General features: G+C 48.9%; 5 protein-coding genes across 5 annotated transcripts; 1 reads left to right on the top strand and 4 right to left on the bottom strand.

Annotated features, from left to right (window-relative positions):
* Positions 1-215: 215 nt before the first annotated feature.
* On the top strand, positions 216-1319 carry C7M61_003765 (uncharacterized protein; the record flags this gene model as incomplete). Its single annotated transcript, XM_024859100.1, has 1 exon — positions 216-1319. One exon carries the CDS (start codon positions 216-218, stop codon positions 1317-1319), a length of 1104 nt encoding a protein of 367 aa, XP_024712774.1.
* A 451-nt stretch (positions 1320-1770) lies between these two features.
* Positions 1771-6244, bottom strand: C7M61_003764 (uncharacterized protein; the record flags this gene model as incomplete). Its single annotated transcript, XM_024859099.1, has 3 exons — positions 1771-2218; positions 2540-3854; positions 4819-6244. 3 exons carry the CDS (start codon positions 6242-6244, stop codon positions 1771-1773), a joined length of 3189 nt encoding a protein of 1062 aa, XP_024712773.1.
* Positions 6245-7228: 984 nt separating this feature from the next.
* Positions 7229-9325, bottom strand: C7M61_003763 (uncharacterized protein; the record flags this gene model as incomplete). The annotated part of the gene is made up of 2 exons (XM_024859098.1): positions 7229-7814; positions 8127-9325. The coding sequence occupies 2 exons, from the start codon at positions 9323-9325 to the stop codon at positions 7229-7231; spliced, it is 1785 nt and encodes a 594-aa protein (XP_024712772.1).
* Positions 9326-9604: 279 nt separating this feature from the next.
* On the bottom strand, positions 9605-9978 carry C7M61_003762 (uncharacterized protein; the record flags this gene model as incomplete). The annotated part of the gene is made up of 2 exons (XM_024859097.1): positions 9605-9702; positions 9756-9978. 2 exons carry the CDS (start codon positions 9976-9978, stop codon positions 9605-9607), a joined length of 321 nt encoding a protein of 106 aa, XP_024712771.1.
* A 1410-nt stretch (positions 9979-11388) lies between these two features.
* Positions 11389-12765, bottom strand: C7M61_003761 (uncharacterized protein; the record flags this gene model as incomplete). The annotated part of the gene is made up of 1 exon (XM_024859096.1): positions 11389-12765. One exon carries the CDS (start codon positions 12763-12765, stop codon positions 11389-11391), a length of 1377 nt encoding a protein of 458 aa, XP_024712770.1.
* Positions 12766-13400: the final 635 nt, after the last annotated feature.

Below are 13400 nucleotides of genomic sequence, written 5' to 3'. Positions count from 1 at the left end.
CCGATCTCTTCGGTGCTTATCGCACTTAGTATACCGAATCGGTTGCTGATTTCCACACCTACCTACCACTTTCTTTCTGCGCCCCTGGCTCGTTTTCCCACCACAAAAGGTGCCGTTTAACAAAGAAAAAACAACTTCAATCCACATAACCACATAAGCAAGAACTGTCTGCCTGCCAACTTTCAATCCACAAAATCCACATCCTACTTTCATCCATGCCTCTAAAAGAACGCCTATCGGGATTCTACCACAACGTGGTGCTTCCGAACACAGGAGTGCTGCTTCTCCTCGTGGCCCACTTCTTCAACTCCATCATGATCGTCACCTGCAAGTTGTTGGAAACTGACCCACAGACAAAAGACCACCCGATCCACCCCCTCCAGATCCTCTTTGTCCGCATGTTCATCACCTACCTCCTCTGCCTCGCGTACATGCTCGTGACGCGTCTGGTGGATCAGGCGCCGTTTGGACCCAGGGACCAACGCGTGCTCCTCGTGCTACGCGGCATTCTCGGCTTCTTTGGCGTCTACGGCTTGTACTTCTCCTTGCAGTACTTGTCCCTCTCGGACGCCGTGTCCATCACGTTTTTGATCCCCATGGTCACGCCGTTTTTTGCCTGGATCGTGCTAGGCGAACGCTACTCCGTGCTCGAGGCCGTGTGTGCGTTTCTCAGTCTTGGAGGCGTGCTTTTGGTGGCCAAACCAGAGTTTCTCTTTGGACCTAGACCCGACACCGACAAGGCCGACGACGCCACCGAGTCCTCCTCAACTGAACTTCGTCTTTTGGGCACCGGCGTCGGCCTTATCGGCGTCTGTGGCGCTGCTGCCGTTTACATCTTGCTTCGGAAAATCGGAAAACTGGCCCACCCGCTTATTCTGGTCAGCTACTTTGCCTTGACCACCTGCATCGTCACCTTTGTCAGCACCTTGGTTCTTCCGACGGTGCTGTTTGCCGTGCCCCGCTCGGGCTACCAGTGGTTTCTCTTTGGCCTTATTGGCGTTTCGGGCTTCTTGATGCAGTTTTGCCTAACCGCCGGTTTGCAACGGGAGAAGGCCGGCAAGTCCTCGCTCATGATCTACTCCACCATGGTCTACGCCTTGTTTTGGGACTTGGCCATCTGGGGCCACCTTCCGGGTCTTTTGAGCATGTTGGGCACCGGACTCATTGTGCTCAATGCCACCATTGTGATCAAATACAAGCCCAGCGCAGGCCCGGAGCCTGTGGAAGGCGACGTGGAGTCAAGCCCTGCCGGCTACCACAAGCCGGGTGACATTGCTCTCGACGATTTCATAGTCACTGACGACGACGAGAGCTCATAGATTCTTTTATACACCGATACACGAGACAACAAGGCTGCCCGGCGTGCTTGAGGGCTTTCAACAGCACATTCTTCTCTTTTGTAGCAGGAAACGTCAGACCTCTTCTGGTGGTAAAAGGCGACACAACCTGTCGTTCAAACAATACGGACTCTTCTGCATGCTGATGCCGGTGACTTAGCATCGATAAGACGCCTGAAGAACGGCATAAAACAATTTCCTTCAAGCTCATCCAGTTGAAAGAAAATCTTTGAATAAATGTGTCGAGTAAATGTTGGCCTGAAGCGAGCACCCATTATATTGAAGACGAGCTTAGATCAAGTTGCACGTTTTCCGACTTCACGCCCTGTATCAACTGGAGCTTCAAAGGCTGGCCTATCATTTCTTTCAACCATCTTATCACTTAAATGCTTGCCAACACCACCGTATCACAGCAGGTAATCACATCATGCCTTCACATGCGGTTGTCGGCGACTTCAAGATGGTGAGACCACTCAAAGGCATGGACCTGGCCCAGAAAACGCACAAGCAATCTGCATTCCATCAAATGGCCTCGGTGGAACTTCGACTTATGACAAAGTACGTAAGGTTTCAAATGCGCAGGCAAGTTCCCTTTGAACAAGGTCTGCGGCAACGTTATTGCACGAGCTTTCGGGCTTCCAGCAACGGTATCCTTGAAGTCGCTCCATCCTATCGAAGGTAAGCTCCTGTCATCAAGCAAGATTGTCTCTTCAATCGTAACTTTGCCGTTCTCCATTCTCCCTTCAATCAATTTGATCTCAATTTGTTCAAGCTGGATCTCTGTGTCCTCCACATGGTGATGGTGGTGAAGGCTGGCTTCCTCAAAGCTCTGCGCAACGATCAAGGCACACTTGACAAATTCGGAAAGCTCCATTCCTGGGCTAACAATAGTCACAGCAGAACATTCATTCGATTGTTGAAAACGCTCATGCTCATTGAGTGACACTCGTACGGTGAGCGGAATTTCTCTTTCACCAAATCGAACTATCCGATACGGAGACGATCGCTTCTGTCGCACAAAAGACTTTGGTGAGTTCGCTTCGATGATCTGACCGTTTAAGACTATGCATGTAGCAGCATGAGGCTTATCAAGGCTAACACCCGTCCCAAAAGTAGGTGGCCGAACGGTTCTAGTCTCCAAGCATGGTCCCGTGCATTTTTCATGGCTTGAAATCGAAGTGCCTTTCAGCCACTCCAGATACTCAAGCACGAATTGCGAAGTGTTCTTACCGCTTTTATCACTCGTCCTATAAGGTCTATCTTTCATGATCTCAGTCCCTATGACAACGCATCCCTCTCCACCACGCCTGTGCACCAGAAAAAGATATCGCTGGAACTTTCCCGTGGATTCGTCTGCATTCAAGCCGCTAAGAATCAACAAGCCATCGGCAGTCGACTCCACATCCCTAAGATCCTTCATGAGATGAAAAATGCGGGCAGGTTCTCCACTTCCGTCGCCTAAGTAGCTCGAGATTGACCTCCTCACCTCCTCGTCCTTCATCCATTCGACCTTTTTCTGGGCCACATTAAGCTCGATGAACACAGATGCATTGAAACTAAGAGTACGTTTGTTAGAAATCGTCAATGTGACTTCCAAGCCGTACGTTCTCAAAAAGCCGTCCGTGAAGAACGTAGGGCCCACTTCTGGAATCACGCAATCGTACATCGTGTGGGGAATCATGGTTTTCTTGTTGACCAAGTCAATTGCCATGAAGACTTCCTGCTCAACCAACACCTTTCTCTGGATGTCGGTACTTTCAAAGTTTCTGTCTGGCACACACCTGAACTCTTGCAACTCCACACGAATCTTGGTCAAGTGAAGCGGCTCCTGGAGCTTTGTATTTGAGCTCCATTCATCGACAAGCTGTAAAGTCAACGGGAGGAAACTTGCCACGTGCATCCCAGGGAGCACGATCCGAGAATATGCCTCTTGCCGAATCCACGAGGGCGGCTTGAACTCAGCTTTGAGCTCGAGACTTCCCCCATCCATTGTCACGTTATCATGAATTGAGCCTATCTTCATTTCAGACCCAAATCCGTAGAGCTGATGCGACATTGGGAACTTGGGTCCTGGAAATAGCTGCCTCTCATCGCCAGCGGCTAAGAAGCATTTCCCCACTATCGGCATTGGCATTTCAAGGTCGGACCAATCAAAGGTGTGATATGTATGAACCACCTCGAAAACAAGCATTGTACTCCCAGGAATTGGCCCTTTTCCAAAGGCGGTGACGCCGTTCCTCAAGCGTGCGTACTCGATTTGAATCTTCAGATCAGGGTGCTCGGCCATGTCAAGGCTCTTCACGGCGAGCTCAGTCACTTGAAGATGCTCGCCTTGAAGCAACAAGCCAACTGTCCGAGACAAAAAGACATTCTTGTCAACAGCCTCTACTACGGCATCCAACTGCCGTTTGTAATTTGTTCCAAAATTGCGAAGCTGAAAGATCGTGCTCAACTTCTCTCGAGGAGCCTCCTTCCGAAGCTGAGGTTGAGGCTGAGGCTGAGTCTTTCTTCTGCGGCCTAGGAATCTCATAAGCAGTGTGAGTGTGAATAGGTGAAAAAGGTAAAGATATAGTGGTTGTCATGACCACGTTGCTATATCACCTTTCATAATATTGACCCCCGCGTGACCTCTCGATATCAAAAACGGAGGCGGTGCCAAATGTGGAAGGTCTTACTGGTCAAAAGGCCTCAAGCAAGCAAGCGACATAATGACATATTCTGCCAGACCTGGTTATATTATGCTTGGCAGGTATGGGACTCGTTGAAGTACAACTCAAGCAGAGTTTTCTGACAGGATATTGATGAACGCGTCGTTCTTTGGATATCCATGCCATATTAGCCTAAGTCATGGTAAAATGGTAGATGTTTGCATCCCCAGCCCTCCTTTTTGATAAGTTGGAACACGTCTTATAAGTTCAATAGCACGAGCTTCAATGCAAAACATTGCAAAAAGCTGCGTGTTGATGTTGTCTTAGCATTCGACAATCGCCTAAGACGTCTTGAAAGAAGAATGTATCGTCTTCTTTAAAAAGCCATTTGAGTCAAGGAGAATGTTGTAGTAGATGTTTGATTCTGGGATCGAGACATCAACAAATTGATACAGGATACACTGCGACTCCACATTCTACTGAACCGCCTATGGCTTGGTGTATTGGATTCAATTAAACGGTGAATTCTGCCCGCAGAAACCATTGGTGTATTTGGAGGAGACTGATAATTCAAATTCGAAATGGATACACTTTTCAAGTGTGCCTAGTAAACATTGAAGGGCTCTTTAAGTCTCAATCCCACCACCAGTGGTTCACGCAAACCGCTCACTCCCCTTTCAAGAGATTGACGGCCACACTATCAAGGCTTAAGATTGAAGCTTTGACTGCCAGCAATTCTCGCAAGCGTGTCATCCTGAGAACTAATGATACACATGTTAAGGCATATCCGCAGATTAGTCTCCCTGAAAATTGCTGCTTCTGGCCTTTCCAACTTGCCCGTGAGAGTCTCAAAAGCTCAACAGCGTAGTCTCTGCTAGAGGTTAAGTAGTAATCTAATTCCTTCTTGTCGACAAAATTCCAAATAACAATCCCCGCAGACAATGCTGCAAGACCGAGAAACCCGACCAGTGTGAACATGTTCCAACAATCTTTACGCCCGAGAGACTGTAACTTTCTGACCGACTCCTCTTCTAACTCAATTTTGGGAATCACCTCTCTCAAGAATCTGATTTCGAGCCATCTTCCTTCCTCGTCAGCCGGCAGGAGCTGTTCCACACGCTCGTTGAAAAAAGCTTTGGCAGGATGTTCAACTCCCTCTAGCACTTCCTTTCGCAGAAGTTTACCAAGTATTGCTCTCAATACGTGACACTCCAACCGTTTCTCAGCTCTCTCCTCTACCAACCTTAGACGCCTCTCCAAATACACCGGCGTCTTGCTTTGTACCGTGGATTCTTCGCTTATCGCATTCTCGTTGACTAGCGCTTCTAGTGTTCTAATGCGTGCGTTCAGGTTAGCATCGTCCTCCCCCACTCTTTCATCTTTGAATTGCTTGAGTAGCCACTCCAAGTAAGCTGAAGTGCGGTCCTCGGCCTTGAGCACGTCATACAAGTGCTGTTGACGGATGATGACCTGGATTCTCTTAAAACCTGGTGTTCTTTCATCAACAAAACGTTGCAAATAAGTAATGACGGGCTGTGAACTCACTGACAATCTCCCAAAGAAATCCTGTAAATCAAACCATGCGGTCAACCGTGCATGCTCTGCCTGAAGTCTTCTGTTCTCGGTCTCCAATACGGTGACGCGGTTCAGTGATGCTTGAAGTGCCACAAAAAACAGGTGTTGATACCAGCGCACTGGACGAAGTAAACCGATATGATGCGGGGAACTCAGTCGGGAACCACTAATTGGGCTATGGCTCTGTGGGAGCGAACCTCGCCTTGTTGGTGGGGATGTCGAAAAGGCTGAGAGATCGAGTTGAGCGAGAATGCTGCCTTGCGTGTATGATGATAATGGGTTATACGTCAGCGTGGCTCTGTCTCTCGAGGAACCCTCAATGATTGACAGGTCCTGCCAAGCAGTTCGCCGGGAGAGGTCGGTTGTATCGGTAGTACCTACAGCCAGCTGCGGGCTACCAGAAACAGATCCCAGCCCTGATGAGCTCATCTGATGAGTTGGCTGGGAAGAGGTTCTTACTCTCCGGGAGTCTGCCTCGACTTGGGAGTCTTCCTCGACTTGGGAGTCCTCCTCGCTTGGGTGGACCTCCTCGCTTGGGTGGTCCTCCTCGCTTGGGTGGTCCTCCTCGACTGCGTGGTCCTCCTCGGGTGGGGCCCCCGGCGGCTGAACAGTATTCTCAGCTGCTGAAGTAACAGCTGTTGTCGAGGGTGTGGACTGAACCTGGTTTCCTCGCCCGTTAGCCATTGTACACTTTCCTGATCTCTGTGGGCTTCACAAGAGAAAGACCAACGGCTAGAAACTCGTCGTGGAGCTTGAAAGGCTTCTGCTTTGTATTAATGGATCGGGCGGTCGTCAATAATCAACAAAAAGAAGCTCAAATCAGGTTCTGAGCTTCAGGTTGTCAAAAACCGACTTTGGGTGTGTGCTAGAAAGTGGGTCAAAACGTTTTTGCAGCCATTCGCGATAACTTCCCACGAGCTCCACGGGGAATCTGAGCACCCATATCGACCAGCTTTATGGAACAGCACCCGTAGATAGGCTTCCGCTGTCGGTTACTCTTTTCAAAATTCCAATTGCACTCATCTCCATCTTCCTCGAAGTGGAGAAGCTTACACCCCATCATAGCAGACCCACTCCGTCGACGCTAGACAGCCAACTTTTGATTCAAAGTACCTGTTGAATCAACGAATGCACTCAAACTAATGATAAAAAGCATCATATTGGAACTTGAGACTAGATCTGGTCTTCTATGGTACTTGACTTGGCCGACTTCTTAAGTGCGACCATCGACCAATGGAGTGGACCATTCGATTGGGCTGTTTGTTTCAGAATCACTTCTTCTCATACGTGTTTCTGGTTCAATCTGGTTTTTATCATTAAGTTCAACCAGTCTAATGAGCGGCCTCCAGGTTGAGCGATCTCCCTCCTATAGGCACTTTCCTTGCCCCTGGGCATTTCGCCTACACTATGCGCCTCAGTGACCCAACGACGAGTTCTCAAAAACACGCTGCTTTCTTCCTATCGTTTTCAAGCCACTTTTTCCCGAGCTGAGCCCCCAAAAAGAGTGCTTTGTTTAGAAAGGACCCCAATGAAATTCCACATTCTGCATGCTTCCCGCACTGTAAGACACTGAAACTCCCGAGTGATGGATCGTCCTCTTTAAGACCCTACCACCTCAGTGCTTGTCAACGTCCCCAGTGATTATATGAAGATGTCCGCATAATACCCTCACATGCGGTTTTCGGCGACTTCAAGAAGGTGAGGCCACTCAAAGGCATGGACCTGTCCCAGAAAACGCACAAGCAATCTGCATTCCATCAAATGGCTTCTCTGGAACTTCGACCTCTGACAAATTACATACGGTTTCACATTGGCAGGCAAGTTTCCCTTGAACAAGGTCTGCGGCAACGTTATTGACCGAGCTTTTGGACTTCCAGCAACGGTATCCTTGAAGTCGCTCCATCTTATCGAGGGTAAATCCTTGTTATCAAGCAAAATTGTCTCATCGGTCGTAATTATGCCGCTCTCGGTCCTCCCCTCGATCAATTTGATCTCAATTTGTTCAAGCTGGATCTCTGTGTCCTCCACATGGTGGTGACGGCTGGCGTCTTCGAAGCTCTGCGCAACGATGAAGGCACACTTGACAAATTCGGAAAGCTCCATTCCTGGGCTAACAATGGTCACAGCAGAACATTCATTCGATTGTAGAAAACGCACATGCTCATTGAGTGACACTCGTAAGGTAAACGGGATGTTTCTTTCGCCAAAACGAACTATCCGCCATGGGAACGATCTCTTCTGTCGCACAAAAGACCTTGGTGAGTTTGCTTCGATGATCTGACCGTTTAGGACTATGCACGTTGCAGCATGAGGCTTATCATAACTGACGCCGGTACCAAATGTAGGTACTTTAACAATTTTAGTCTCCCAGCATGGTCCCGTGCATTCTTCATGGCTTGTAATTGATGATCCCTTTAGCCACTCCAGATACTCGGTCAAAATTTGCGAAGGATTTTTGAAACTTTTATCACTTGTCCTATATGGTTTAAGTTTCATGATCTCAGTCCCTATAACAACGCATCCCTCTCCACCACGCCTGTGCACCAGAAAGAGATATCGCTGGAACTTTCCCGTGAATTCGTCTGCATTCAAGCCGCTTAAGGTCAACAAACCGTTAGCAGTCGACTCCACATTCCTGAGATCTTTCATAACATGAAAAATCCGTTGTGGTTCTCCATTTCCGTCGCCTAAGTAGCTCGAGATTGACCTCCTCACCTCCTCGTCCTTCATCTGTTCGACCTTTTTCTGCGCCACATTAAGCTCAATGAACACAGATGCATTGAAAGTAAGAGTACGTTCGTTAGAAATCGTCAATGTGACTTCCAAGCCGTACGTTCTCAAAAAGCCGTCCGTGAAGAACGTAGGGCCGACTTCTGGAATCACGCAATCATACATCGTGTGGGGAATCATGGTTTTCTTGTTGAACAAGTTAATTGCCATAAAGACTTCCTGCTCAACCAACACCTTTCTCTGGATGTCGGTACTTTCAAAGTTTCTGTCTGGCACACACCTGAACTCTTGCAACTCCACACGAATCTTGGTCAAGTGAAGCAGCTCCTGGAGCTTTGTATTTGAGCTCCATTCATCGACAAGCTGTAAACTCAACGGGAGGAAGCTTGCCACGTGCATCCCAGGGAGCACAATCCGAGAATATGCCTCTTGCTGGATCCACGAGGGCGGCTTAAAATCAGCTTTGAGCTCGAGGCTTCCCCCATCCATTGTCACATTATCATGAATTGAGCCCATCTTCATTTCAGACCCAAATCCGTAGAGCTGATGTGACATTGGGAACTTGGGTCCTGGAAATAGCTGTCTATCATCACCAGCGGCTAAGAAGCATTTCCCCACTATCGGCATTGGCATTTCAAGGTCGGACCAATCAAAGGTATGATATGTATGAACCACCTCGAAAACAAGCATTGTACTCCCAGGATTTGGCCCTTTTCCAAAGGCGGTGACGCCGTTCCTCAAGCGTGCGTACTCGATTTGAATCTTCAGATCAGGGTGCTCGGCCATGTCAAGGCTCTTCACGGCAAGCTCAGTCACTTGGAGATGCTCGCCTTGAAGCAATAGGCCAACTGTCCGAGACAAAAAGACATTCTTGTCAACGGCCTCTACTACAGCATCCAACTGCCGTTTGTAATTTGTTCCAAAATTGCGAAGCTGATAGATCGTGCTCAACTTCTCTCGAGGAGCCTCCTTCCGAAGCTGAGGTTGAGGCTGAGGCTGAGGCTGAAGCTTTCTTCTGCGGCCTAAGAATCTCATAAGCAGTGTGAGTGTGAATAGGTGAAAAAGGTAAAGATATAGTGGTTGTCATGACCACGTTGCTAGATCATCTTTCATAATATTGACCCCCGCGTGACCTCTCGATATCAAAAACGGAGGCGGTGCCAAATGTGGAAAGTAAGGTCAGGTTGACTGGATGTGCGGCGTGAACACTGATCAACCCCTTCCTTTTAGAGTCCTGGCTCTGTCATGCCTAGTGCTTTCGATGTTCCCTTGCTCAACTGACATGGTACACGCGGCGTGTAATGCTACCAAGCATCATCCAACATTCTTTGAGCTCACATCCTCCGAAGACACGTAAACCTGTAAACGGTAGGCTTCTCTTAGCACCTCTGTCACTTGGTCAGCTTCAAGACCTGTAGTTTCAAAAATCCACGAGTTCTTGCAAAGGGTCCTCTTCAACGCACACTATCAGTCCAGCTGAGCTCGTTTCGAAGATTCTTAAGCTGAAGCATCGCTTCCACAGTGTCCTCTTCATGTTGCGTGAGTTGCTTTGCTTCAACCCCTAGGCTCGCCACGTTGGCCATGAGTTTGCGTGAATTGTTGAGATTCACATCGAGATACTCCACTTTTAAAATGTCGTTCAGCGCTGGGTTCAGCGGTAGTGCTCGAACCTGTCGAAGCCACGACATGTGTAGTTGTTTGTTGATGATAAGTTGTGGTGCGATAAGAAGAGTATGGCAGTGTGAAGGACTCATTATGGAGATGGCCTACATTTGTATTATGGCTTCATGGAAGGTGAATTGGGTTGTTGACATCGTTTTATTAAAGGATGCATTTTATTGAAGGAAGCAATGAAAGCAGGGAAAGATGGGAGAGGGTGGATTGTCAATGAGTGGAGTATGGTAGGAAGGGTACCATTACGGACTTAGTGCACCGTATTTAAACAAAAGTGCCCAGTTTTCAAATTGAGTGCCCAGCTTTTAGATAAACTGCTCAAATTTGAAAATGATGGCAATGTTTCATCGAGGCAGGTGCCTCTGTGGATGTACCGCTCATTGATGGAAAGCCTCATGGATGCTCTGTAGGATCCTTAGCTTCTGGCAGAGCAGAATACCGATGGCAAGCTCGCCGTGGTGGAAATCCGGTTTTTACGGAAAAACGTAAAAAACCATTTTCTTCAAATAAGAAGGGCACCCTGATGATATACATGGCATCATGGGAAGCGGCTCAGTGATGAGGAAGTCTTCTGAGTCTCGAAGCAGCCATTCTGTCAAAAATAAGGATTTTCCAAAATAAAAGCAACCCTTCCTTTTATGCATTTCGAAATAATTTGCTAAAAGCCTCCGGGTGGCCGCTGCTTGTATTAGTTCATGGAGTGGTGCGGATGGATCATGGAAGACAAGCCCATTGATCCACCGAAATTTGTGATTCTGGAGCTCTGCCGTTGAAATAAACGCCGCTTTCACCATCTTCTCGGAAATGCGATACTCTCCGTAATGTGCCTTGCTGTTTTCAGCTATCCCCAGTTGAGCATCCATGGTGGGAGGTTTTCATCAGACCATAGAACTACCTTTTAGTAAGAAAAGGGAGGAATTCAAGCGCAGGTGATTTCCGTGGAGATTCTTTCCATGTAGAACACCATGGCTTCTCATAGGCCTCTGTAGGAACCTAATACACATCACACAATTGAGTGGTATTCCGTAAGTAAAGTCCTGGATTCTGCGTCAGTGTTCAATATTCAGACCAAGAAGCTTCTAAGAAATCAGTATTCTACCGAGAAACCCTTTCCATGACGCTTGCCATGACGTTGAATACTATATCGATCTTAATGCCTTGTATGACCTCTTGGATCGAACCACGGTCAGAACCTACAGTTACATCGTCCACACCAATTGAAACAGCTTTAATACTATAAGAAATACAGAATCAGCCCCAAATGGCTTAATGTCTTATAAACCTCACAATTCCAGGTAAGCGAAGCTTGTATTCGTCCAAAAGCGACCTATAAGTCCTTCCCACCCTTCCTCTCCAGCCAAAAGGCCCTTCTCCATCTGGCGCCTCTCCATCTAAATTCCCTCCATCTGCTACCTCCCTCCCCCCTACGTCCGACACAAGTCCACCACATTACGGCCTCCCAAAAAACCATCCAAATAGCCCTGGAAATCCCCCAACAGCACCATGTCCAAAACACCCAACGGCGTCAGGGTCCGGAGCGGCTGGCCACCGTAAAGAACCCTCACGAAACTCTGTCCATCTCTCTCCCAAAGCTCAAAAACAACCTCGGCCCCCATTCCAGGCCACCTGAGCTCCTCGATCTGAAGCGCTCCTAGCAAAGGAGCGATGGATCCGTCGTGGGCCACATTGTGCCGATACACCACGGCACTGGTTTTCTCCAGAGCCTGCTTCAAGTGTTTCTGGATCTTCTTCAAAAAAACGCCGTACCGGGCCGCCGAGTACAACGTCGACTGTGGTGCTGCTCGGTACTGGTAGTGGTACTCGTAGTCGCCCAATCGGTACACCTGCTGGGCCTGTTCTTCGGTGACACAGTTTGCTGGATTTTCGAGACTACACGGCAACGGAAGCTGGTGGCACTGGCGATGGGCCAAATTGTCAAAATAGTGGTCCCACGAGGCGTGCCAGCCTTTATTGTCTGGATTGACTCCCGAGACGGCGTCCAATTTGGCGAAAAGGTCCTGTGATCGATGGAGATGCTCTTTCCACCCGCCCGACGCCAAAATGTAGTTTTTCGTCTGGTCCGCCCCGTTGCACAGGTACTTGGGCTCGAGGTAGTCGGAGTCCTCTCGCTGGACAGACACCTCCACAGGCTGGTTCTGCAAAGCAGGGTACATTCCGCTGACGACGGCGCCGGCGACCTGGGACGTGATGACGTTGTTTGTGGCGAAGAATTGCACTTTTTGGGGGTTGTACTCTTTGGGGAGAAGCCCGAGGCTGTGGTAGTTCTGGAAGAGGTCCACGCCATGCTGGTGCGAGTCGTCTAGTCCGCCTTGGCTGATTTGTGGAAACTGACACAGCCCGTTGAAGCCGTACTGGTCTGCAAACGGGTTCTCCGGATCCACATACGAATTCCAGCCGACCTGGGCGCTGGTGTTCTGCAGCTTCACCTGGCCATAGTAGAAGTTGGTCTGACTGTCGCAGGAAAGCGGTATATCCTCCTTGGGAAACACGTTCGAGGCGTACGGCGTGCGTTTGTGGTGTCTATGAATGACCTCAACATATATTAACTGCCCCTCTGGCTTTTTGTACTCGCTGGACCGCACATGGGGCATGTTGCAGAAGTTGTAGGTGCCGTAGGGTGAGCTTTCTGAGGAGGTGTAGATACCGCCATTGGTGGCCTTTTTCGGGTCAAAAACAGCGTCAAGGTTGCCGATGGCGCCGTCGGCGGGCGGGTAGTACGGTGGGTACACGGCGCCGAGGCACGCTGTCAAGAGGGAAAGAAGGGTTGTTGTTTTGAGCATGCTGGGGACGGTGAGGGACGAACCAGTAGTTATATAGTCCCCACGTGGGGTGGTGGGGGTGGACTTAATCGTGGGTGTGTTGGGAGATGAAGTGTTCTTTTTGCCAGGAATTGTTGATGGAGTTGGTGGGTGGTTTTTTTTTTTGGAGGTTTTGGATTTCCCAGAGGGTGGGTATTTTGCAACCAAATGCAAGTGTGCGTCAAGACGCACGAACTAATGCGTGGGGAAGAACGGGCATGAAAAATCGAATCGGCGGGATTCTGGTGTGATATTGGGGTTTAAGGGTGAATTTGGGCTGGAGATTACGGTAGGCTGGTTTTTGGGCCTTTTGCGGCGGTGTGGGCGGGACAATTGAGTATGGGCCAGGGAGGCAGATCAGGGGGGCCACAATGGCATTGACAGGATGGAAAAGCCACCAGATGGATGAGCCAGATTTACGAGAAATGCACGAATACGGGGTGCCGGTGGAATAATGGATGTTTTGTTTTGGGTGGGTTTGAAAATTGGAGTTTGGGGCGTCCATTGTGTGGTGCAGCCTGGTTGCCATATAAGGCACTAGCTCGACCACCGAAGCCACCGTAACTCCACACAATGTGACGCTCTTTTGGCTTTTTGGCAATCAGGCTTCTGCTTTC

The sequence above is a fragment of the Candidozyma pseudohaemuli genome, assembly GCF_003013735.1.
Source record: "Candidozyma pseudohaemuli strain B12108 chromosome Unknown scaffold00010, whole genome shotgun sequence".
NCBI classification, from domain to species: Eukaryota; Fungi; Ascomycota; class Pichiomycetes; order Serinales; family Metschnikowiaceae; genus Candidozyma; species Candidozyma pseudohaemuli.
This window is presented reverse-complemented; position numbering and strand designations above follow the sequence as displayed.